Source organism: Canis lupus, chromosome 14 (genome assembly GCF_048164855.1).
Source record: "Canis lupus baileyi chromosome 14, mCanLup2.hap1, whole genome shotgun sequence".
In the NCBI taxonomy this organism is placed as follows: domain Eukaryota; kingdom Metazoa; phylum Chordata; class Mammalia; order Carnivora; family Canidae; genus Canis; species Canis lupus.
In genome coordinates, this window is record NC_132851.1 from 23,655,789 (window position 1) to 23,682,931 (window position 27,143).

General features: G+C 42.7%; 1 protein-coding gene across 6 annotated transcripts in view; it reads left to right on the top strand.

Moving 5' to 3' along the window:
• The window catches only part of NTAQ1 (N-terminal glutamine amidase 1), a 226,724-nt gene that overhangs the window by 63,494 nt on the left and 136,087 nt on the right, over positions 1-27,143 (top strand). For 2 of the 6 annotated variants that reach the window (XM_072774393.1, XM_072774394.1), the window contains one exon: positions 1,008-1,356. The exons of 2 other annotated variants lie outside the window; for them this stretch is intronic. Coding sequence is in view for 3 of the 4 variants with exons in the window: in XM_072774394.1 (XP_072630495.1) it covers positions 1,008-1,048 (41 nt within the window). In the remaining variant the exon portion in view is untranslated. Of the gene's footprint in view, positions 1-1,007; positions 1,357-1,505; positions 1,703-18,583; positions 25,561-27,143 lie in introns of those variants that run through there. 2 more of the 6 variants (XM_072774390.1, XM_072774395.1) reach the window with 2 other exon arrangements.

The following is a 27,143-nucleotide window of genomic DNA, read 5'->3' on the forward strand; positions in this document are numbered from 1 at the left end:
CACTGGTTTCTGGATAAAATGCCAGGAAGGTGCTGCTAAATTCTTGGTCTTTGGATTCCTTGCTCCAACTAGGTTCTGTTCCTTTTTAGATCATGTGGTCCTTGGCCACATAGCTTTCTTTCACAGACTCTGGGCTCCAGGCCTTCCTCTTTCACCTCTGTCTGGAGGGCATGTCACAGATGACTTCTTCAGGTGGCCAGGACGGTTGAGAGGTGATTTTATGAGCATCACCCATACTATACTCTCAGTGGAGTCCTCCCTCCACAAATGTACTTGAAAAACACCTTGTCCTGCATCTGGCTGTAACAGTGGGGCCTCAGGTGGTGTCCCCCTCTCCTCTGAGCTGACCGCACACAGCCTGGCACCAGAATGGGCTATCTCCTTCACCCTCTCAGCCACAGATAATGTGGCTCTGGCCATGAGCTACAGCAGGCATCTGTTGGGGCCAGGCTTTTAGTAATATCCATTTGTTATCAAGGGAGCAGTCACAGCTGAAATTCACGTAGAGTCAACAGGCAGGCTTTCCTGAGGTTTCCATGGGGCCCTGGAGTTTTAGAGCAATTTCTGGGAAGAATATTGGAAAGAAATTGAGGGGCAAAATGTTAATACAGTCACACTGTTCTGGCACACACCATTTCTAGAATCATGGGTGATGGGTGAGTCACTCTCCACTCAAGGCCCACAGGATGCAGAACTGTTGTGATCTCTTTAAGGCCAGGTGTGGGGGAGGCCTAGTTCCTGCACTCAGCATACAAGAAAAATTTAGGTTTCAGTCCTTAGTCCCCATCACAGCTGTGCTTTTTGTTCATCACTTGCTGTGTTACCTTGAGGAAGTCACTTAACCTCTCTGGGCCCTTATTGCTTCACTTATGGTTATTTTGAGATTGTGTGTGTGAGAGAGAGAGAGAGAAAAGTTTTTATACTCTGAAAGGTAAAGTGTTTTAAATTGCTAACACTTACTTCATGCCTAATATGTGCCCTGTCTTTTTCTTAATCTCATTTTAAAGGGATCCTTTTGCTTTCCCATCCTCTTGGATCTATCATTTAATGACTTTGCCACCTGTTGGACTTCTAGGCATCTTGGAAACTTAAAGGCAAGTCAATTTGGTTCAACCTGTATGGATGGTAACCTGGATATTTATCTTTAAAAATGACCTATAAAAATACTCTGACTTAGTAATTCCCCATGTAGGGATTTATCTTCCAAATACAAGGTTATTCACTGTACACATGGATAACAACCCCACCTGGAATCCACCTGTAGGCCCATTCACTGGGGACTGACTGAATTGTAATCCAGCTGTAGTGGAAAATATTATGAAGCTGTAAAAATAAACGAGCAAGGTTCTTCCTCAAGCTGAGTGGGGATGTTTTTATTCTGTTATGTTCACTCTTATGTTACATTCTTTTGCCTCAGTGAGATATTTAATAAAGTTAAGTTTACAAAGCAAGTGAAACAGTGCGTTTTAAAAGAGAAAAATATATATTTGCTTGTATTTGTACAGGATATCTAAAAGAATATGCACTATCCAAAAGAAGCTGGTAATATTGGTTGCCTCTGGAGTGGAGAACCAGGTGGCTGGGGTTGTTGGGGAGGGAGGGAAACTTCATTGTACACCCTTTTTTGGTTTTAAGAGTTGTGATCTCTGTGAATATGTCACTTGTTAGAAACAGATTTAAAATAAAAAAAAAAAAAACCTACGCTTTCCATCACTTACACATGTATCCATATAACTTTTTTTTTTTTTTTTTTTAAAACACAACTTTTAACAGCTATAGCTTCAGGTGCTCTCTATTGTGAAAGTTGCTTTGAGCCACAGTGGGAAAAGTCAGGATGTGTGATGCACACTTAGGGAACGTGGAGGGAAAGTTCACATGGTGAGAGCCTGAGGAATGAGGAAACTGCCCCCAATTGTTTTTCCATTATACTTCGTTTAGCCCCGTGTTCAACGGCTCTAACCTTTGATTTTGGTGTCAGGAGTGAAGGTGAGACCTCCAAGCAGCTGAGGAGCACTTTGTTTTGTGTGCTGGTAAAGGATGTATTTCTGTGCTGCCTATGGCTTGAGCTGCACTTTGGGTACAGAAAGGCTCACAAGGCCCATGAACTCATGCAAAGACACAAACCCTTCTTAGTAGATTTGAACCAGGGTCTGACTCCAGAATTACTCCCTCATAAAATGAAGATGCAGGCACATTGGAATAAACCCAAAGGCAAAATTAGGGCATCGTTCTCTGAGAAGCAGGGTGGATTATAGAAGCAAAAATCTGGGGAAGTAATGGGGGTGGCCTGTCTCGAACCACAGGTTGGGATTTAGGGCTTAATCTTGTAGGAGAAAGGAGCTCTGGTGGCAAGCTGTTAAACAGCAAAGGGCTGTGGGAAGATTAGCACTTTGTGGAGTGTCCATAGACTGGGGTTGACAGGTTGGGGTTGGCAGAGGGGTGAGGAAGAGGGGGGACCAGTAGGAGAAGGCCTCCACATGCAAACTGATGGTGTCAGGACTAGGGAAGGGGTGGCATGGGCATGGAAGGATGGATCTAGGTGATTTCTTTCCAATGATTTGGTAGAGTTTGTATTCATTGAAGGTTGAAAAGGAAGCAAGTGGAGAATAACATGGTTAGCGTGCTCTATCACGCGGGAATGGGTCATTGAGGAGGTACTTCATGCTGCTATCACATTCTGGTGTATTTAATGCTCTGCCAGCTACCCTGCTCAGGGCTTTCATGGTCTACCATTGTCTGCCCAAACAATTCTTCCAGAAGTCACAGCAGATGTTGTCAATCCCTACCGCCCCAATAGTTCCCATCTTCCCTTACTCTTCCTCACCTAAGTGAAGCCCCTGTGTGTCCATGAGAGGCTTTCCATGGTCCTAACATGCTTGGCTGGAAGTGTGGAAGAGTTAATACACCCTGGAAGAGTCTTCAGCAGCCGATTCTCAGCTGATGCTTCAGCTTTCTTGTTCCTCAGAGGGTACAACTCGAGTGAGGTGCTACAGGTTTCCTGGGATCCCAAGCAGTGTTGGTTCCCACCTGCCCACTAGGCACACCTGCTTGGCACCTGCTCAGTAACCTGCTTCCTTGCCTCTCCGGACTCACCTCCCCACTCCTCACTGATGTTTCCTAGGATCCTTTCTCAGATAAACTACCTGTACCCCAGTCCCCATCTCAAGGCCGACCTTGGGAGAACCCAATCTAAGGCAGTTAACAGGTGATACTATTTAGGCTCAGAGACATGATTTCACTTGTTCAAGCTCACAAATCCAGTCTGTAGCATATCTAGGTTTTCTTTTTCTTTTTTTTTTTTAAGATTTTATTTATTTTAAAGAGCTCCCTGCAGGGAGCTCGATGCAGGACTCAATCCCTGCCCTGAGCCAAAGGTAGACGCTCAACCACTGAGCCACCCAGGTGTCCCTACATATCTAGGATTTTAATCCAGGTCTCCTGAGCCCAGTGGGATTCTGATGTTGTTTTCTGCTAGACCATATCTAGTATCTGCTGTAATGCCTCCCTGGGCCTTTTTTACATGTCTGGGTTTCCTACTAGAGTCTGGCCTAGTAGACTCTAATATAAACTCCTAAAAGGCAGGAACTATGGTCTTGAGATTTTTATACCCAAGACCAGCAAGAACTGTGCCCTTTAGATAACAGATGCTCCATGAGGATTTGTTGAAAGGAAGAAATAGAGCAAGAGGAAGAGAGTGGAAGGAGGAAGAGTAGACAGTTGGGTGCATGACCGTGGGGAGCATGAAAGAGACTCTGCAGGCATCTTGACCTGGAACATGAGAGTGATGTGCCTTGGAGGAGACAATGATTAGAGTTTCAAAAGCAGAAGACGCAGAGGAGCCATGATGATGAGCAGAAAAACTGGCAGAGAACTCAAAAATGTCCATTTTCTTGGAAATCACTTATGAGGAAACATTACTAGTGAAATAGCCCTTTTTCAGTGTATGTATCCCTGAAAGGGAGTTTTTTTCTTATTTATTTCTTGTTTCAATATGGTATTAGTAAGCATAGTTTTGTAGGAAAAACATCAGATGGATTCTCACCAAGGATTAAAGTCTACAAATAGTTACCCTAGGGAAGTATTTTTCAAACTATGCTCTACAAGCCAGTAGAACTTCCAAGGAACTCTCCTGGAAGCCTCCTCAAGAAGAGGTTAATAGGTCATGATATTTGATTAATACTGGACTCTTTTTAAGTAAATTTTTTCATTTTTAAAAGAGTTTATTTGAGACCCAGAGAAAGAGTATACAAGCACATGAGCAGGTAGTGGGGAGGAGCAGAGGCAGAGGGAGAAGCAGACTCCCCGAGGAGCAGAGAGCCTGATGTGGGGCTCGATCCCAGGACCCCAAGATCATGAACTGAGATGAAGGCAGATGCTTAACCAAATGAGCTACCCAGGTGCCCCTGGACTCTCTCTTTTTTAAAGATTTTATTTATTAGAGAGAATATGAGTGAAAGAGTGCAGGGAGAGAATCTCAAGCAGACTCCCTGCTGAGTGGGGAACCCCATGTGGGGCTCAATCCCAGGACCCTGAAATCATGACCTGAGCTGAAATCAAGAGTTGGACACTTAATCGACTGAGCCACCCAGGGCCCCTGGACTCTAACCAAGTGGTGGGCCTAGGCTATGTCTTGGTCTGCATTATCTCATTTAATCCTATCTATCCCTCCTCTGATTACAAGGGCTGTTTTCATCTCTTCTTCACAGATGAGGAAGCTGATGTTCACAGAGGTCACTCAGCTAGGAGGTGGACAAAGTGGGATTCATTCCCGGGGCTATTTGACTCTAGAGCCCATGACCTTCACAGGCAAGGTACCCTCCTCCCCACCCTTTGCCAACTATGCCTTCCCTCCACCAGAACTGAAACTCCAGTTTTGACACCATGCAGAGCAAATGGGAGATAGGAGCTATACTATTGGTTGCAGGTTGGGAGAGGGTGTACTAAAATGTGCTGTCCTTTGACTGCCTTCTCTAAAAGTCTTGGGGTCTTGCTTTCCCATCACACAGAGGAGGTTTAGAGTTCATTTTGATGAATGCATTCTGCTCTCTTGGTACACAAGGTGGAGCATTTGGCACAAGAATGAAATAAGATCACTGCAGAGAGTATTCTTGCTCTTTGCAGGAAAAGAGTTCTCCTTTTCTCTTTCTTTCTCTGTTGCTCACAATTGTTTGCTGAACCATTTGAAAGCAAGTTGCAGATATCAGGAGACTTTGACTATAAATACTACAGCAGGATTTCCTAACATCAAAGTCATTTTTCTGCATAATCGCAATATTATTTTCATGTCCAGGAAGCTTAACACTGATGCAGTGATATTATGTAATCCACATTCTATATTCACATTTCTCCAAATATTCCCAAGATGTCCTTAAGTGCTTCCTCCCTCTCCCCTGCCACCATCCAGCATTAACATTGTATTCTCTTGATATTAGATCATGGTCATTTTTCCAGAATATTGTACTTCAAAATGTCCATAATTTTTACTGGCTATTTAATATTTCCTGGAGCAGATTTGCCACAATTTCTTAATAAATCTCTCCTTGGTTATTCCTATTACAAGTATAATGTGCTCTGTGGGACTTTTCCATTTTCGCTTTTGACTTAGGCACCAATTCGATAGATACTAGATTTCAAAATGAGGGTGAGGCTGACCATCATGTATGGAATTCACCAAGTGTCAAAGGTCAGTTCTCCAGGAAAGATCTGTGATGGAGGTTTGTTTTTGTTTTGTTTTTTTTAAAGATTTTATTTATTTATTCATGAGAGACTGCAGAGAAAGGCAGAGACATAGGTAGAGGGAGAAGCAGGCTTCCCGTGGGGAGCCCGATGTGGGACTAGATCCCAGGATCCGGGGATCATGCCCTGAGCTGAAGGCAGACACTTAACAACTTAGCACCCAAGAGCCCCTGGAGATTTGTGTATAGAGGTTCATTGGGCAGTGCTTGGGGATCACCACCTGTGGGGGAATGAAAGAAGCGAGAGTGGGCAGAGGGAGTAGCACTTTGATGCTGTCATTGTAAAGGCCTCAGCTGCTCCTCCACTAGCTCTGAAGCGGAGATAGTCGTACAGAGGTGTCCCCTTTTGAAGCAAGGAGGCCGGCTCTTTATGCCTCTGTGTGGACCAGTCACTGGATGCAAATTGCCCCTGGAAGGGGACATGACACAAGGGGACATGGGTGCGATGCTGTCTTCAACTTAAAGCAGTTTTCAGGGAGACTCAGAGTGGGAATGAGGGCTTCAGTCCTGAGAGGAGGGCTGGGCGGAGACTAGAGCATCCACCACACCAGGGGAATTCTCATGAACCTGTTGGCTGTGGGACCCAGGAAATTTAACAAAAATCCCCTACCCCTGGACAAGCAAAGCAGGACTGATTCCATTTTGTGCTGCACCTGCCACCTCCTGTGTGACCCCCACATAACCTGCTTATTGCTTAAGGCGCTGCCCCACCCTAGTCAAGCCGCTGGGCACACCCTAATTTGAAATCGGCTCATAACAATGTAACCCTGCTTTGTGCCCGCCAAAACTGCACGTGCCAATTCTGACCAAAGTAATAGGCCAGCTCAAATGGATACTATAAGGTAAGATGTAATTCAATTGGCCACCTGCATGGGGACCGCCATAACTGTGCAACTTTCTGCGTATCCCATGGGCCACTGGCCCCTATAAAGCTGCTACGCCTCTTAGTCTCGGGGTCCAAGTCCCTGGTCCGCTGTGTCGGGTACACTTGGACCCAAGCTCGAGCTTGTAAATAAACCCTCGTGTGTTTGCATTGGTGTCGGCTCCTTGGTGGTTTCTCAGATTCGCAATCTTGGGCACAACATTGGCTAAGTCCTTGACCCCTGCAGCCAGATTGAATAAGCAAGCAGTCAGCTTGGTGGGGGTACATTGCATGCTGTGACTCCTCCCTCACTCCCCAGGGGAAAGGCCTTCTTCCAAAGTATATGATGGGGGCTTCCTTAGGACCAGATAGAGCTTGAAATGTATTTTCCACAGTTGGGGCCAGAGAGAACTGCCCTCCCAGGCTCTGTTAGGGTAAAGGATGAGAGAATGTTTCCTGGGCTCAAAGGTGGGCCCCTTGGGAAGAGGGAACTGGGCCAGAGCCTTTTTTTAAAAAAACTTTAAAAAATTATTTAAGATGCACAAACTGCAAAAATAGAGTTCTCATGTGCCCTCCACCCTGTTTTCCCCAGTGATATCATCTTACATAACCATAGTGCATTTGCAAGACTAGGGAATTGACATGACATTGTATAATACTATGAACTAAGTTACAGACTTTACTTGGGTTCCATCAATGCATATATGAGCTGTGCTGTGCGTGTATTACTATACAATTGTATCACATGCCTAGGTTTGTGTGATCACCACTGCAATCAGGGTACATAATTGCTCCATTACTAAGAAGAAACTCCCTAATGCTACACCTACACATTCACCCCCTACCGCCCACAGCCACCGATCTATTATCTCCATCACTGGAATCTTATCATTTCAAGGGTGTTATATAATAGTATCATGCAGTATGTAACTTTTTGAGATTGACTTTTTCCACTGGGCATAGTATCCTGGAGTTCCATCCTGTTGTTGCATGTATTGATGTTCATTCTCTTTTGTATTTTAGTAATATGCCATTGTATACCCACCCACAGTTTGCTTATCTGTTCTGGGCAGGAGTCATTTAAGTCCTGGCCAAGAGGACCCACTCCAGGAGGGTGAGCACTTCCAACGATGAAGTCCGAGTGGAGAGGCGTGCCAGGGACCAGGGCAGAGGAGGCAGTGGCAGCTGGGATGGATTGCTTCTCCCTTGTCCTGAGAACTCAAACTAGAGAGGTCCCCAGAGATGGGGATCTCCAAAGATCCCATGAGGCGTGCCACACGGGAGAGCAGTTTTATAGAGCCCCAAAGCCCAGTGAGCACGAAGTCAGCTTACAACAGTACCTGTTACAAGCCAGTTAGAGTATTTCCAGACATAACGACTTAACCTCTTTGCCTTCCACCCATTTTGACATGGCATTCAAAACAGCAGCCAGTGAGCAGGGGAGGAAATGTGAAGGAATGGTAGGAGAGAGAAGTTGACTGCATATGAGCCCCTGCTTTCCCTTGCAGCTCTCACTGAGCTGGTGATAGCTCTAGCTGAGAAGTGGGAGAAATCTTTGAATGAAGCCGGGATTATTGTTTAATATAATGAACGTTGTAACACATCAGATTTCTCTATTATGACCTTGTTTGTGACTTGCTGTGACCATTAGCATGTCATTACTTGAAAGTGACCTGAGCTGGAAGGGTCCTGTGATCAAGTACAGCCTCCTTTCTTCTTCCAATTAAACCCCCCCCCTAAACTGAACAAATTTTAAAGGGATGGTGGGAGAAAAATGAAAAAGTGTGTTTTGATGATGTCCACACAGTGGTATAGAAATAACTTGGAAATAAACTGTACATAAACTTTTTCCTTATATACTATAATTTCTCTAGAGCAAATTCCTGGCAATGGGGTTAATAGGTCAAAAGGCATGGATATTTTTATAGTTTTGAAAACATATTGCCAAATTGATTTTCTGTTTTTTAATTTTTATTTATTTATTTATTTATTTATTTATTTATTTATTTATTTATGATTTCATTTATTTTTCTGAGAGAGAGAAAAGAGAGAAAGAGAGAGAGAGAGAGCATGAGCAGGGGGAAAAGCAGAGGAAAGGGAGAAGCAGGCTCCCCAATGAGCAGGAAGCCAGGTATGAGGCCCGATCTCAGGACCCCAAGATCATGACCTAAGCTAAAGGCACTTCATTGACTGAGCCACCCAGGCACCTCACCAAATTGCTTTTCTAAAGGTTCCTACCAATTTATATTCCCACCGGATACTGTACGAAAGTTTTATCACATATTCAGTGGTACAGGATAATATTGTAAGATTGTTAATGTGATGATGTTTAAATGCTATTTGATATTTGGAATACTTTTTTAAAGTTTTTACTTACTTATTTGAGATAGAGTGAGCATGAGTGGGGGGAAGAGGCAGAGGGAGAGGGAGAAACAGGTTCCCTGCTTAGCAGGGAGCCCAACTTGGGACTTGATCCCAGAACTCCAGGACTATGACCTGGTGCCCCTGGAATAATTTTTAAAGTGCTTTTATAATATGAAAATTTTTGCATTAGATGTTTTATCCATCTCTTTACACTTGGCATTAATATCTGGAGTATAGAATATTGCTAAAGGTGTGATTTTATAAATTAATCACTGGCTATTCATGTGCAGCTTCGAGGGCTTTCCTGGACCACTTTCCTGAACCAAATTCTATAGGATTTTTGCAGGCAGGAATGAAAGAAGTGGATGAAGGCCAGAGCATCAGTGAATACAAGAGACAGGTTCAGAGCTCTAAGTTAGGGATGACACATGAAGCAAGGGACCAGGAACAAGGAGGTGGCCATGAGGTTGAGAGATGAGGTGAGAAAGGACCTTGGGAGACAAAGATGCTGGAGTGGCCTCCCAACAAGGCAGCAGGGTAGGAAATAGGCCTCTTCCCCTGCCAAGTATCAATGAATTAAAAATTTATGTATGCATGTGTTTTATAGAACACAAAATCGATTATCTTAACCAGTTTTAAGTGTACGATTCCATGGTTTGAAACAGATCTGCAGAACTTTTTTATCTTGCAAAACAAATTCTTCAGCCACAGAAGAAAATACATACCTTCCACCCTGGGCTCTGGGTGGCCACCATTTTATTAATCGTTTCTGAGTTTGACTACTTTAGATACCTCATATAAGTGGAAGCGAGTAGTATTTGTCTTTTTGTGACTGGTTTATTTTACTTTTAGCATGATGTCTTTGAGGTTCATTGGTATTGTGTAGCACTTAACAGGATTTCCTTCCCTTTTTAAGGCCGAATAGTATTCCATGGTATGTATACACCACATTTTGGTTATCTACTCATCTGTTGATGGATATTTGGTTGATCTCTTGGCTATTGTGAATAGTGCTGCTATGAATGTGGGTGTGCAGATAACTCTTTGAGTTATCTGGTTTCAATTCTTTTGTATATATATTCAGAAGTAGGATTTCTGGGTTGCATGTTATTCCTATTTTTAATTTTTTGGGAACCTCCATACCGTTTTCCATAGTGGTAATGCCATTTTACAATCACACTAACAGTGGACAAGAATTCCAATTTTTCCACATTCTTAGCAACACCTCTTATTTTCTGGGTTTTTTGTTTGTTTTTCTGTTTTTTAGTATTGGCCCTCCTAATGGATGTGAGGTGATTTCTTATTGCGATTTTGTCTTGCATTTCCCTGGTGATTAGTGCTGTTGAGCATCTTTTCATATGTTGGTTGCCATTTGTATATCATCTTTAGAGATATGTCTATTTAAATCCTTTGTCTACTTTCCTTACTTCTTTTCTTTCTTTTCTTTTTTTTCCTCTTTTTTTCCCCCTTTGCTCCCTGAAGGCTTTCAGCATTGACTTCTGTCCATTTTATTTTATTATTTTTTTAAATAATAAATTTATTTTTTATTGGTGTTCAATTTGCCAACATACAGAATAACACCCAGTGCTCATCCCGTCAAGTGCCCCCTCAGTGCCCGTCACCCATTCATCCCCACCCCCCGCTTTCCACCCCTAGTTCGTTTCCCAGAGTTAGGAGTCTTTATGTTCTGTCTCCCTTTCTGATATTTCCCACACATTTCTTCTCCTTTCCCTTATATTCCCTTTCACTATTATTTATATTCCCCAAATGAATGAGAACATATAATGTTTGTCCTTCTCTGATTGACTTACTTCACTCAGCATAATACCCTCCAGTTCCATCCACGTTGAAGCAAATGGTGGGTATTTGTCGTTTCTAATGGCTGAGGAATATTCCATTGCAAACCACATCTTCTTTATCCATTCATCTTTCTATGGACACCAAGGCTCCTTCCACAGTTTGGCTATTGTGGACATTGCTGCTAGAAACATTGGGGTGCAGGTGTCCCGGCGTTTCATTGCATCTGTATCTTTGGGGTAAATCCCCAACAGTGCAATTGCTGGGTTGTAGGGCAGGTCTATTTTTAACTCTTTGAGGAACCTCCACACAGTTTTCCAGAGTGGCTGCACCAGTTCACATTCCCACCAACAGTGTAAGAGGGTTCCCTTTACTCCGCATCCTCTCCAACATTTGTGGTTTCCTGCCTTGTTAATTTTCCCCATTCTCACTGGTGTGAGGTGGTATCTCATTGTGGATTTGATTTGTATTTCCCTGATGGCAAGTGATGCAGAGCATTTTCTCATGTGCATGTTGGCCATGTCTAGGTCTTCCTCTGTGAGATTTCTGTTCATGTCTTTTGCCCATTTCATGATTGGATTGTTTGTTTCTTTGGTGTTGAGTTTAATAAGTTCTTTATAGATCTTGGAAACTAGCCCTTTATCTGATACGTCATTTGCAAATATCTTCTCCCATTCTGTAGGTTGTCTTTTAGTTTTGTTGACTGTATCCTTTGCTGTGCAAAAGCTTCTTATCTTGATGAAGTCCCACTAGTTCATTCTTGCTTTTGTTTCTTTTGCCTTCGTGGATGTATCTTGCAAGAAGTTACTGTGGCAGAGTTCACAAAGGGTGTTGCCTGTGTTCTCCTCTAGGATTTTGATGGAATCTTGTCTCACATTTAGATCTTTCATCCATTTTGAGTTTATCTTTGTGTATGGTGAAAGAGAGTGGTCTAGTTTCATTCTTCTGCATGTGGATGTCCAATTTTCCCAGCACCATTTATTGAAGAGACTGTCTTTCTTCCAATGGATAGTCTTTCCTCCTTTATCGAATATTAGTTGACCATAATGTCAATGTTACCCAGGGCAATTTACACGTTTAAGACTTCTGTCCATTTTAAAATCAGGTTATTTGATTGTTTTGTTGTTGAATTGTTGGAGTTCGTTATATATTCTGGTTATTAACTACTTCTCAGATAAATGATTTGCAGATATTTTCTCCTGTCCATTGCATTTCATTTGTTGATTGTGTCTTTTGATGCACAGACATTTTTAAGTTTGATGTAGTCTCATTTGTCTATTTTTGCTTTTGTGGCATGCGCTTTTAGTGTTGTATCCAAGAAGCCATTGCTAAGTCCAATGGCGTAAAGTTTTCCCTTGTGTTTTCTTCTAGGAGTTTTACAGTTTTAGGTCTTATATTTAAGTATTTATTCTATTTTGAGTTATTTTTTGTATATGGTATAAGATAAGGGTTCAACTTAAATCTCTTGCTTGTAGACATCTAAGCACTAACACCAACACCATTTGTGAAGAGACTGTTCTTTTTCCATTAAGTGATATTGGCAATCTTGTCAAAGATCATCAAATATTATTATTTTTTTATAGATGGAAAAATGTTACAGTTTATAGTTACAGTCTTATTCTTTGTAAGGTAGATTTGGGGGTATATAATGATTTTTCGAATGAGGCAGAGAGGTCAAAGTAAAAGTACAAAAATGTGAATAAACTTTGAGACTATTGGATGCAGACCTAGTAATACCTTTTGTTACAATGTCATCAATGCTTGGGGCAGCTGTTGATTGATTAATTCACTACGCAAGTGATTATTGAGTGCCTGCTATAGCGGCACTAACCAGGCCAAGGGAATCCAGATGTGCATTAGAGCAAGTCCCTGCTATTGACACTTGCTCTAATAATAGCGTACATTTCTGTGTAGAATTTCATTTTCTGTTAGCAGACATCAACAATAATGTGTGTGCTTTCCCTTGCTCTCCTAGGATTTTGGAGAGGCATAGGGGACTGTGCAATGCTTTCCATGCCCTTAAGGACCCATGTGAGCTTATTCCTAATGACCCCCAGAAACTCTCTGTGTCCACTGCCCTTTGCTGTGGACTGACTGATACCTGATGAGAAGGACACTCCATAGCTTGGAGAATAAAAGGAATGAGGCCTTAAAGACCGAGGATTATGTCTAGATGTCTGAAAGAGTCAGTGTTCCATCTGAAGGCTCTCCCTGTAGGGCTGTTTCTTTGCACCTCCCCAGGGGCATTCCACTTTGGTTGAAACCTAAGGTTTTGTCATTTCAGTAACCTAAGTGCTCCATTCAAGAAACACAGAAAATAGGGTAAAAAGAGATACTGCTTTTGCAAGCCACTGAGACATTCAATAGCACCTTCTTTTGGGCTGAACAATAGCAATTGTGTAGTAGTGAAGGTAATGCTTTGTTTTGCAGTTTCTTGTTTGGGTGTTTTATTTCTTCCTAATGGAGTGGGTCTGCATGTGTGACTGGAGTATCTTTTGCATTGACTCTTCTCTCAGCACAACCTCTCCCAGCCTGTTTGAAGGGTTTTTAATATCATTGGAGAGGCATATCAAATTTATATAAGGAACCCAGTTTGTAATAGTCCTGGTTGTAAACAAATTACTTATGCTTACAAGAACTGTCCCTTGTCCTGCATATAGTTCTCACTCTATAATGTAGGGCTAATCATTTTTTAAAATAAACTTTTTACTTTTGTAATATTTTGGATCTACAGAGAAGTTACAGAGTTCCCATATATCCCTTACCCACTTTCAATTTCTCCGGATGTTAACATCTTATATTATCATGATACATTTGTCAAAACCAAGAAACCAATATTGGTACATTACCATTAAGTAAACTCTAGACTTTTATTTGGATTTCACCAGTTTTTCTCCATCAATGTCCTTTTTCTGTTCTACAGTTCAATTTAGGATACTACAATGCATTCAGTTGTCATGTCTCTAGTCTCCTCTGGTCTGTGATAGTTTCTCAGTCTCTCTTTGTTTTTTTGTGATCTTGACAATTTTGAGGAGAGTTGGGCATGTATTTTTTAGAATGTTGGGTTTGGTAATTTTTAGTGCATTATTTTGTGATCTTCCTAGAACCTAGAGTTAAGCCACTTCTTCAATTATCATCAAAGGTAGTTCTCTGGATTGGTTGGACTTGAATGGACCCTTGCAATTCATAACCAATTAGTTACTGTTATTAAGAATCCAGTGTCCAGGAGGGACAACTGCAGTTTTGAGTTGTCATCATACAGTCTAGCTTTGGTCATGTGGTCTATATCTCTTTGGTTTTGCCACACAGCTACTGTCTTAGGATCTTGGAAGGAAATCTAAGGCATATTTACCTAGCATTTTGAAGAGGACTTAATAAAGGGGCTATATATCCAGGTGGGACAGTGTTTTAGTTTGAGTGGTTCTAAAAAAAGTACCACAAGCTGGGTGGCTTAAACAATAGACATTTATTTCTCACAGCTCTAGAGGCTGGAAAGTCCGGGATCAAGGTGTTGGCCAACTGGTTCCTGATGATGGCTTTCTTCCTGGCGTATAGCTGATTGCCTTCTTTCTTTATTCTCACGTGGAGAGGGATAGCTCTAGTCTTTCTTCTTAAAAGTAACTCCTGCCGTCATGGGGACCTTATTTTCATGATCTCTTCTATACCTGTTTACCTCCTAGGTGCCTCACCTCCAAATTCCATCAAATTGTGGGTTAGAGCCACAACATATGAATTTTGAGGGGATACAAATATGCATTCTATAGTAAGCAGCAATAGAGGGAACCAATAGGAATGTTGAGGCTCTCAGGGACTGGCAGCAGAAGGAAGTTCTCACCCCAAGGAAGGAGAAAAAGGAGGAAATTATGGAGCTCAGAGAGAGTTGAAGAGGTAGGGTGAAAGTGGGCAGGGGTGCCCAATAGGAACTGTAGTAGTAGAGAGATGAAGACATTGCCAGAACACTGAGGCAGGGAGAGAGAAATCTCCAACCTCATGTCTTTTACCCTCACATTACCAGTTGTCTTTCATTCGCCAGACCCAACCAGAAGCTAAGGACAAGGGAGCTTGGATACTGCATTCCTTAGAATCAGCCCTGCAGGGCACAGAGAACTGTGTAAAACAGAGGAGGGTATGTGTAAATAGAGAATAACCACCATAGACACTTACAAGAATCCCTATGCTGCCTGTATCCACTTATTTCATAATGCAAACTTTTGGAGAGCAGGGCACACCACCTGCCCAAACAGCCTTGTTAAAGCAATTATATATGTTTCCCAGGCCTGCAAAACAAAGCACCACAAACTGGCTCAAAACAGCAAGGGTGCCTGGATGGCTCATTCAATTAAGCGACCAACTCTTGATTTCTCGGGGGTCCTGGGATCGAGCCCTGTGTCGAGCCCTGCATCATGTTCTGTGCTCAGTGGGGAGTCTCCTTGAGATTCTCTCTCTTCTTCAGCCCCTCACTCTGCTCCTGCACTCTTTGTCTCTCTCTAAAATAAATACATCTTCAACAACTACAAAAATGTATTCTCACAGTTCTGAGAAGCGAGAATTCTGAAATCAAGGTATCATTAGGGCCATGCTCCCTGTGAAACTGGCAGGAGAGAATAATTTCTGGCCTTTTCTAGCATCTGGTGTCTGCATTCCTTGGCTTGTAGGTGTATCACTCCAGTCTCAGTCTCTAGAGTCACACTGTTGTCCTCTCTCTCTGTGTTTCTGACTGGTTCTTTGTATAAGTACACCAGTCATTGGGTTAAGGGCCTCCACCCTACTCCAGCATGATCCCATCCTAAAGTAATCATATCTGCAATGACCCTAATTCCAGATAAGATGACATTCTGAGGGATTGGAAGTTAGGGCTTCAACCTATCTTTTTGGGGAGCACAATTCCACATCAGTGACCTCATGCCCAGAGAACATTTTTCAGGCTGATGAGATAGAAGGATCGGTTCAAATCTATATTTACTGCTCCGTAGTATTATTATTTGAGAGGGGTCTTATCCCACTCCCACTCCTGAAATGGATAGTGGCAAAGGCTATTTTACAGAATTTGAGAGTTCCTGATAGCTGGGCAGTGACTCAGAGTAGTTGTGGGTAGAGAAATGGCAGGGAGTGTGCCGACTAGTGCTAAAATATCCCAAGCTAAGAAACAGTGTAATCAAGCCAGACCTTCCTCCTCCTTCCTCCTGACTAAAGCAGAGCCATGATGTGGCTAAAAGATGATTAATTGCCCTTGGCTAGCCCCTTTCTATCCATTGCCTTCTGTATTGCTTACTCTGTGAGTTTCCTAGGGCTGCCAAAACAAATGATCACAAACTCAATGGCTTAAAACAACAGAAAGTTATTTTCTCACAGTTCTAGAAACTGGACGTTTGAAATCAAGGTGTCAGCAGGTGTCATCCTTCCTCTGAAGGTCCAAGGGAAAAAAAATCCTTCCTTGCCTCTTCCTAGCTATTGGTTTCTGGTGATCCTTGGTGTTTGTCTCTCAGCTTGCAGTTGGATCACTACGATCTCTTTCTCTGTTGTCACATGGCCTTCTCTCTGTTTCTCTGTGTGTTCTCTCTTCTTATTAGGACACCAGTCATTGGACTTAGGGCCCTCCCTAAGCCAGTATAACTTTATCATAATTTACATTTGCAAAGATCCTCTTTCCAAAAAAGGTCACATTCTGAAGTTGTGAGTGGATGTGAATTTGGGGGTACACTCTTCATCCCACTACACTTATTAAACCTCATTTTTTTCAGTTAAGGAGAAAGAGTCAGAAAGAATAACCAGTTGTCCAGGTCACTGTTAGAAAGCTGCAGAGCTGAGGGTACATGCGTATTCTTAACCATTGACTAGCCAAAAAGTCTTCCTTCTTCCCATCTGCCTGCCTTCTCTCTGCTGCCATCTTTGTATGTTCATTACTTGTTTGCTCATTCAAGGATACTTTGGATGTTAGTTTATCTTAATTTCAGTGGACAGAAATTATTGTGATTGTTAGTTGTTGGGCATAGGGGATGGGAAGATATTACCATGATGTTTGCTTATTGGGCATTTTCTATATCTTTCATGACTTCTACATTTATTAATTGTAATTTCTCTGTAAGGAAGAGTTGTTCCTTCTCTCTTATTTATATCTTTCTATTAGGATGGCCTTATGCATATTTATTTTATTTTATGGGTCACAATTTCATACTATCATTATTTATTTTTTTGTTCAAGTTGTCCCCGCTTTGCCTATTAGGAGCTTAATTAGGTTGGTCTGTATCCTTTAAACTTGCTCCATCATTTGTAAGTACCTACTTACTTTTTGGCACTTCCTTTTTTCCCCTAGGCTCAGCTTATATTTTCCTTGCCCCAGTCCTGGAATCAAACTTTTTTTTCAGAAAAACATTAGCTCCTTTTATCAGAGTATTGATTTTGAAACCAAGACCTTGGTAGTGGTACAGAAGCTCATTGCTTCTTGATCCTTTTAGTGGATAGACCTAGGAAATTTTTTTGCATATACTAACACACACACACACACACACACTCTTCTACATTTATTTCAGTATGTGCCTGTTCAAATGTTAAAAGCCATGATGAATACATTCCTTCTAAAGTAAATGCATGAGTATCTGTAAGGCAGGCTTCTATCTGTCTCCAATAATGAGAACAACAGGTCCATTACAGCACTGCAGAGTCAATAGTACTTGTTTACTTCTAGATTTTATGTTACAAATCAGATAGCTGAGGTTATTAGGGAAGAGACCTAGCCTTATATAATCCAGAAACCAGAAAAAAAGAATCATAGAGGTATCCAATTCATGTTCTCTAAACTGCTATTCCATGGAATATTGTTTGGGGAGGTGTTAAAAGGCTTAATGATAAAAGGGCTCTGTGGTCCAATAGATTTGGGAAACTTGTCATGGTAGATCTCCCACACTTGAGTAACACTGCCCAGGAATTATTACAGGAGTTTAAAAAAATGTGTTTTCCAGAAAAAATTACATATTCAAAACAAAACATTTGTCAGACACTTTATGGAAGGGTAAGATATAAGCAGAAGAAACAGTAAATGTGTCAACTCTATATGGATTTTCTCTTGCACACATCCATTTGGGACTAAATGTTGGCCTGTGCAGTAACCTGAAAACTTTCAAGTGTGACCACAGTCCTTGTTAGGAGAAGCTGCCATAAGTTTGTCTTCAAGTGGTTTTAAAACGTAGAGGGAAAAATTGCATTCACTTTATGGAGGGGCAGATATATTCTTTAGGAAAAAAGGTGTTCTCTAGACCTGCCATTGAAATACAGCTTCACAGAATTTAGGGAAAAGCTGACACCAAAGCCAAAAAGTCCTGTTTCAAAGTAGTCATTTTGTGGATGAAGGTAGAAACCTACAATCTTTCCTCCACCACAGCATTTCATATTTAAACCTTCTATTTTTAACATGATGGTGGGATTCATGGCTAATGCTTATGAGATCTGTGTCTAGACAGTTGAGAAAAACAGGAAATGAGTTACATTGTCGTAGCTTAAGAGAATTTAACCTTTTGTCTTCTAGCTCCAAGCTGTGCCTGTTTTTTAAAAAAACATTCCTTCTCTCCTGAGAATTTCAGGGCATTCAAGGGACTATAATAATCCAGGGCCTCTTCAGGGAGCAGAGATAGCTATTTTGGTGGAAAAGGAAATGAGAACATAGGTTTACTGTGCTTGCACCATAAAATGAACACAGCCATTTGGAGGAACACATTTACTGTCTTCTCTGAATTCTAAGAATGTGCTTGCAGCTGTCTCTGATTGTGTGCTCCCAAAGGGCAGGAGCTCAGCCCTGATCATTCATTCTCCCTCTGTGTTCAATGCATAGTTGAATGCTGCAGGCTGTAAAATGTCCCACAGAAGAGCAAGTTAAGAAGAAGCAGCTGGCATTTATGGAACGAATTCTATGTGCCAGGCACTGAGCGAAGCACATCACATACACAATCTCATTTAATCCTCTGGACAACGCTAACATGTGGTAACAACCATTACTCCCATTTCACCCATGAAGAAATGCAAGCACAGAGCTATTAAGGGATTTTTCAAGAGAAGCAGAGCTGGCATTTGAACCCAAATCAGTATGACTCTAGAACCTATGTTCTTTGTTGCTATGCTATAGCATCGTGGGGCTGTTGTGAAGATTAATGAGGTGATGCATGTAACAGATTTATCACGGTTCCTGGCCCATAATAAGAATCATGATGAATTCGTGCTATCATTTACACATATAAGTAACATAATGCTGTTCTTCAGTATTGAGTAGGTGACGCTACTCATCCCTGCTTAGTGTTTCTCCATAGCTAGTGAATTGAAATGAATAGTGGTGGCGAGGATTTCTACTCAGTGCATATAGTTCATGTGGCGTTTTAGGGCTGGAGATACAGTAATGGTTATGGTTGCTCAGGTTGGAAGGCTGGTAAACAAGTGAAAGGAACTGGCCCACACTGCAATAAAGACTACAGGCTTGGTTTGATTACCCATTGCCTCCTAGAGTCTAAGCAATGGCCATATACCACATATAACAAACATATTAAGGGTGTACTTTGTCAGACTCCATGGCTATAGGAAGACAGTATTAGACAAGACTTAAGGCTTGTGCTCCTGGAATTTACAGTCTAGTAAAGAATACCTTAAAACTCAAAGAAACAAATGAAATCATTACAAATTATAATAAGTGCCACCAAGGAAATAACCAAAGGGTTGAGATATGGAATAATGGAACTGGGACAGGAAAAGGGAGGTCAGATCCTACTTTGCATTGAGGTAGGAAAGTAAGGCTTCCTGGAGTAGGTAGCCTTTATGATCTAATGATGAGAAGAACCTTGGAAGGGGAACAATACAAAGGCTTTGAGGTGGGAAAAAGCTTGACAAGTTGGAGGGGCTCAAAGAGGATGAGTGTGGCTGGAGCATAACAGGGGTGGGGGGATGAGATGGGACCAGAAGGATGGGCAGGAGCAGACCATGGAGGGTATTATGTGTTCTTAGTAAGAAATCAGGTTTTATTTGAAGTCTGATGGAAACCCACCAAGGGGTCCTAAATAGATGAATGATGTGATCTGATATGCTGCTGTGGACTAGACAGGATAAAAATTCTGTTGAGGTGGCCTGGACCAAAGACTGTATGTGGTGGCTGGGACCAAGCAGTCCTTATAAGAGGGGGGCTGGATGGTCAGAGGCTATAGGATGATGGAAACAGAGGTCGGAGCTGTGTGGGGCCAAGAGCCAAGGAACACGAGCAGCCTCTAGATACTGGGAAAGGCAAAGAAATGGATTCTCCCCTAAGGCCTCCAGAAGAAATGCAGCCCTGCCAACCCATTTTATTTTTATTTATTTTTTAAAAAGATTTTATTTATTCATGAGAGACACACAGAGGTAGAGAGAGAGAGAGAGGCAGAGACACAAGTAGAGGGAGAAGCAGGCTCCATGCATGGAGCCCAACACGGGACTCGATCCTGGGTCTCCAGGATCGGGCCCTGGGCCAAAGGCAATGCTAAACCGCTGAGCCACCCAGGCTTCCCTGCCAACCCATTTTAAACTCTTGTCTTAGAAAACTATAATAAAATGAGTTTCTTGCTTTAGGCCACTAGGTTGGTGGTAGTTAGTTACAGCAGCAATAGAAAACTTCACAGCCCCTAAGCCTAAAGGAGGGAGGGGAAGGAAGGTGTGAGCAGATCCAGGGAGAAAGCTGCAGGAGAGGGTCAGCTGACAGCTATAAAGAAGGGGAGGCAGCTAGCCTGTGGGGAGGTGTCAGGGAGGTGTCAGCAGGAGTAAGTACTCTGCCTCACTCCCTAGATCTCTCTTCCCCTGGCCTAATCTAACCAGAGCTACAGGCAGGGGACCCACAGGTGCAGTTCACATGGGTCAGACTCTCAGGCGACAGAGAGAATACAGAAGGTGGAGAGTAGATCTGGAGCAGCAGATGGAAAATATCCAGACCAGTGTAGGTTGAGTGGTTTGCCCCTTATCTGGAGCTTATAATAAAGTAGGAAGTTTGGAGTGGCTCCTTTACTTATCTGTGTCTTCTCTTCTATAGGTTCTTTCTAGCATAGCCTTCTAACTTTGGGTTTTCCTCATATTTTTATAGTGCAGATAAATGATGTCAGTGTCCCTGGCTTTTTCTTTTTTAAAAATATTTTATTTGAGAGAGAGAGAGAGAGAGAGAGAGGCAGAGGGAAAATGAGAAGCAGACTCTCCACTGAGCAGGGAGCTCAATGTCAGTCTCCATTCCAGGACCCCAGGATCATGACCTGAGTCAAAGGCAGACGCTTAACTGACTGAGCCACCCAGGCATCCCAGTACACCTGTTTCTAATGTCTGATTCACTCCTCAGTGTGATGCAGCAAGTTCTCAAAGTAAATGATATGTTTTTTTTTTATTTATTATTTATGATAGTCACAGAGAGAGAGAGAGAGAGGCAGAGACACAGGCAGAGGGAGAAGCAGGCTCCATGCACCGGGAGCCCGATGTGGGATTCGATCCCGGGTCTCCAGGATCGCGCCCTGGGCCAAAGGCAGGCGCCAAACCGCTGCGCCACCCAGGGATCCCAGTAAATGATATGTTAAAGTTAGTCTGTCATACTGTAAATATGAGACCAAAACACTGGTTGACATCACCGTATCATGAATGAATTGACCTAAACTTTTTGTATTTTTCCCTAAAACAGAGGTCTCAAATCTATCCTTGAACTGACTGCATCAGTGTTCTCAGGGATGTTTTAAGATTTTACAGATTTGGGGAATCTATCTGTGGAGATTGTCATTCAGTAGGCCTGGATGAGGGCAGTGAATCTGTTTTCTTTTTAAAATGTGCCCCCAGAGGGGCACCTGAGTGGCTTAGTCAGTTAAGAACCTGGCTCTTGGTTTCAGCTCAGGTCCTAATCTCATGGGTTGTGGGATCGAGCCCTGGGTTGGGCTCTGAGCTCAGCGTGGAGTTGGCTTTGATATTCTCTCCCTCTGCCCCTTCCCCGACTTGCCTTCTCATTCTCTCTCAAATAAATAAATAAACAAACAAACAAATAAATAAATAAATACAAAAATACGTAAATAACTCCAGAGTATTATGAGCAACAGGTGCCTGAGATCTAGACTATTTTTTTAAGTCAAAGTGACTACAGACTTAGTTATATATTGTGTTAAGGAGACTTTTTTTAAGTTTAAAATTTTTTTTCAAAAGCCTATTCAGTTTCTTTTGGCACCTGGGTGGCTCTTGATCTCAGCTCATCATATCAGGGCCCTGGGATCGAGACCTGTGTCAGGCTCCCTGCTCAGTGGGGCGTCTGCTTCTCCTTCTTCCTCTCTGTGTGCACACACTTTCTCTCCCTCAAATAAATAAATACAATCTTAAAAAAAAAAAAGAATAAAAAAGCTTATTCAGTTCTACTTCCAATCAACTGGATTGGAATTAAATTCACCAAACACAGTTTGAACAGAAAATCCATTTCATTAATGTGTAGTCACACTGTATACATGTAATGAACCACCAAGATGTGGCAGTCACTAAATGAGGCACTGTGGACACAAAGACAGATAAATTATAATATGGATTTTCAAGGCTTTAATCTGTTGAGAGGGACAGCTCTGCAGACAAATAATTGTAACACAGATCAGTGCTATGGTGGAACCATGAGCATGGTGCCTCAAGAACTGGGAGGCGAAGGAACACCTGGGTGGCTCAGTGGTTGAGCATCTGTCTTCAGCTCAGACTGTGATCAAGGGGTCCTGGGATTGAGTCCGCATCATGCTCCCCCCAGGGAGCCTGCTTCTCCTTCTCCTATGTCTCTGCCTCTCACCTTGTGTCTCTCATGAATAAATAAATAAAATCTTAAAAAAAAAAAAAGAATTGGGAGGTGAAGCTCAGAGAAGTCTCTACAGAAGAGGCAACTTTTGAGCTGGGCCTTATAGGGAGAGTAGGAATTTACAAGGCTGGGAAGAGCATTCCAGACAGCAAAAACAGTGCATGCAAAGAGGCATTAAGCTGCTGGCTAGTTCAAAGGACTGCATGTGTTTTGGGGGAGCTGGAACAGAGGATACACATAAGGCTCTGGATGAGGTTTTGGGGAGGCAGGGGCTTTATGTTTGCCATGACAGTGAGCTTGAATGTCAGACCAGTATTAAAGAGATGCCTTGAAGTGATTTGAAAAATTATTATAAAAACAACAAAAGCAACTCTTGCCAGACTCCCAAACAACCCCAAGTAATTTTGCGGTTAAAGAGTGAACGTCCCCTTTCATGGCTGTCTTCTATGTGCATCCAAATCAGCCTCCTTCACCTCCCCTAACAGAGAGGTAGCCTTTGTTAATAGGAAATCCTCACTGATGTGTTATGAATTTTATTTTTTTCTCCACGCTCAGTGTGGATCCCAATGTGGGTCTTGAAATCACAATCCTGAGATCAAGACCTGAGTTTAGATCAAGGGTCAGATGCTTAACTGACTGAGCCACCCAGGCATCTCTATTATGTATATTTTCAAACCTACTGCTGTGGACTTAATTGTGTTCCCCTGAAATTCATATGTTGAAGCCTTAAACCCCCCAGTGTGACTGCATTTGGAGATAGGAGGAAATTCAGATGAAATGAGGTCAGTTGTCTGTCATGTGAGGCCGCAGTAAGAAGACGGCTGTCTGCAAGTCCGGAAGAGAGCTCTCACTGGCAACTGGACACTGCCAGACATTGATCTTGGACTCCCAGCCACCAGAACTATGGAAAAATGCATTTCTATTGTTTAAGGTCCCAGTCTAGGGGATTTTGTTATGGCAGCCTGAGACCAAGATACCTGCCAAAAATAGAAAAAAAGTAGTGAAATAATCTTTAATTACCTATCTCCCAGATTCAACGATTAGATATGATTAGACATATGTTCTAGAAGCAGTAAGATGGATGTGTTGGAGGGGTGCAAGCTGGCAATGGGGGGACATGTTATGCGCCTCCTGCAGACTTCCAGGCAAATGATGCTGACAGCTCTAGTTGGAGGAGGCAGTGAAGACGAAGGGGAACCGTCAGAGAGGAATTGCAGAATAGAATTTATGAGATACATGAGTCTCAGTCTATGCTTCTCTGAATCTAAGATGCCATGGATTATAAGATGCAGCCTGAATTCAAAGATGTAAAGAATGAAAAGGATGTTCATTTTAGAATTGATGAAATGCAGTAGAATTAAAAGCTCGGACCACCAACTCCCCATGGGAATACTGGACACCAGCTCACAGTTTATTAGTGTGCAAAAGAGAAGCAAGATTTTGATATCTGGAATCCTGATACATGGTATGGATTAATAAGCATGTCTTTTTTTATGCTTCCCAAGTTGAACTCTTGCTGTTCTTGATTAAAGAACATGTTTGATATGCTCAGGGGGGCGGATTTATGTGGCTGGGAACTTAAAGGAGCTCTCCTCTTAACAAAATGCTACCCAGATGTGATGATGTCATTTCCAAGGCCACAGTCACGCTCAGTTTAGAAGCAGCCAAATTCTGTTTATTTAATAAGAATGGATGTTTTGAATGGGGTGCTAGGGGATCTAGCCTCCTGCTTCCTTTTCTGGGAGCTTTGTTGGGCTTCTAGAGAGAGCTTGAATTCCACAGGCAGATGGAGCTATTATCCCTGTTTTTCTCTCCCCAGCGACAGGCCAACAAGTCTGTAATTACAGAGTGCCAGCATCCCTTGTTTTGGAGCTGGGATGGTTATATAAACACCAAGAGCAAGCATTGCTTGCCCCGGCTATACTTCGAGGACCTGAAATTCCCCCTTTGGAGGGCATGGCATCCAAATCAAACAAGACACCTGGCTGAGGGGCAGGATGCAGCTTTCTGCAAGAAGAGCCGGATGCAGGCTTGAAGGATCAACATGCCAGGGTGGCCCCAGTTGTATCAGCTAGGGAGCTTGTATCTGCACACCCAGGGCCCTCGGAATGAATTTTTGCCTTTTTGGTTTTTTAATTTAAACATTTTATTTATTTATTCATGAAAGAGCGAGGCAGAGACAGGTTGAGGCAGAAGCAGGCTCTCCGCAGGGAGCCCGATGCGGTACTCGATCCTGGGACCCAGAATCACACCCTGAGCGAAGGCAAACGCTCAACCACTCAGTCACCCAGGTGCCCCGAATTTTTGCCTTTTCTAATTTGAAATAGGAATGAAGAATCCATGCGAATGTTTTTTAGAAAGTTCAGGCAGAGCCAGACTTCTTTGTTGCAAGTTATTTTAGGACTATATTTTATCGGTCGCTGTTTTGGAAAAAAACCACTTTAGCCTGTGTGTTCCCGGAAGTACCCAGCAAAATTGGCCACTCTAACACCACCCCCCCTCACCCTGTCACCCTGCCGAGCTGCACAGTGAGTGCAGGTCCTGGATTTAGACAGCCTAAGCTTGAATCCCAGTTCTGTTGTGTGTTCCTGGGCAGACTGCTTATCCTTTCTGTGCCTCAGTTCTCTCCTCTGTGAAATGGGAATAATAAATACTATCTGTTTCATAGACTTGTTGAGATAATCAAGCATTTAGCATGCTGGGAACAGTGCCTAGCTATTTAACATAAAATAACTACAGTGTCGAACATGAGTTGCTTTGAATAGAACACTAATGTTCAGTGCCAGGCACCGTTCTGCATAAAATAGCTCATTTAATCCAACCAACCATCTTATGATGTGGGTGCTATTGTAATTCCCATTTTATAGATGAGGAAATTGAGACATAGAGATTGTTCTAAGTATTATTGTGTCTCTGCTGAACCTTGTGTAACCTGATTGTAGAATGTAAAATTGTTGGTTCCTATGTCTGAGTCTCCCACCTTAAATATATGGGCTCTTGAAATATGATAATTGCAGTTGCCTTTTTTGACTTCATAGACCTAGTACCAGGCACACATTGATAAATAATGTTGAGTAAATTGGAACGGGCTTAATGGGAAGTCTCAGCTCAGGGTATCACTATGAAAATATTTTTTTTTTATTTTTTTATTTTTTTTTTAGTATCGGTTCCCAATGATATTATGGCTCTTCCTGAGGTTTCATTAAAACGGCTCCTTTGGTGACCTTCAGGCCAAATCCTGCAGCTTTCCAGAAATTCTTAGCAGTCTCATTCCAGGATATGAGCCTCAGGTTAATTTTATAGTGTCTCTCTCTGATCTGATCTCTCCTCTCTGCCCTACAAGGCAGGGGGAGGTGGTGGCTCCAGGGGCCGCTGGTTTCCCCGTGGCTGCCCCTCTTTCTGGAGCTTAGGTGAAGGGTGGGAGTGGGAGGGCGGGAACAGGGAGGAGACAGAGGTTCTTCCTCCCCGAGTCCAAGAGGAGGTATCCATCCTGTCCCCGTGGGTTGTTGCTGCTTCTCTAGCTAACTGGTTTGTGGTCACCTCCCCCGGGGGCAGGTTCTAAAGCTGGCTCTCCTGTGGGCTGTGGGAGCAAGTCCTTCCAAGGCCCCCTTGGGAGTCTCTCCCCACACACTTCCTTGCATGGAGATCAGGCTCCAGTGAAACCTCTTCCCCTGACCATGCTTCACCTCATGCCCTCTCTTAATGAGATATGGGAAAGGTAGCTCAAGCCTAGGTACCTTCTAAGTGTTCAGTCTACCCAAGGAAACCTTGCACACCCTTGCAGGTCCCTGGACACAGTGCAAGCTGTCTTGCTGCTCCTCTGTCTCAAAGGTGTCCTCTCCAGGGCTTTTTCCTTAGCCCCAGGCAACTTGCAAGCCTGTTGCCCAAACAACCATCCATAGGGGAATGAAATGCCAGGAGTTCCATGTGGCTGGAACTCCTGGGCTTTGTGAACGATTCTCCTGGAGTCCTGGCTGTGATTTAAGGGAGGGGAGAGGCTCTCTCCATGAACACTGCTCTTCCCTCCTGGCTGAACTCCTCTCCCTTGTTCCTTCCTTTATTTTGATTCAGGGGATGGAGGATTGATTGTGGCCTTTCCATAAGCCCTGCAGTAAGGTGCTGGCTCCAACTGTTGGACTTAGAATGTCAGGATACTTAGTGCCATTTGTCCTTAGGATTGGGTTTTATTCAAAGTTCTGAGACTTCACTGTAGCATTGTTCACAGTAGCCAAGGCATGGAAGCAACCTAAATGTCCATTGGTGGATGAATGGATAAAGAAAATCCATTTTCTTTCTTTCTTTCTTTTCTTTCTTTCTTTCTTTCTTTCTTTCTTTCTTTCTTTCTCTCTGTGTACACACACGCGGTGGAATATTATTCAGACACGAAAAAGGAGATCCTGTCATTGGTGACAACATGGTGAAACTTGAAGGCATTATGCTAAGTGCAATAAGTCAGGAAGAGAAAGACAAATACTGTTTGATCTTACTTATATGTAGAATCTCAAAAAGCTGAAGTGGTTGCCAGAGCCATGGGGTAGATGGGGAGCTGTTAATCCTAGAGTACAAACATCCACTTATAAGCTGAATAAGATTT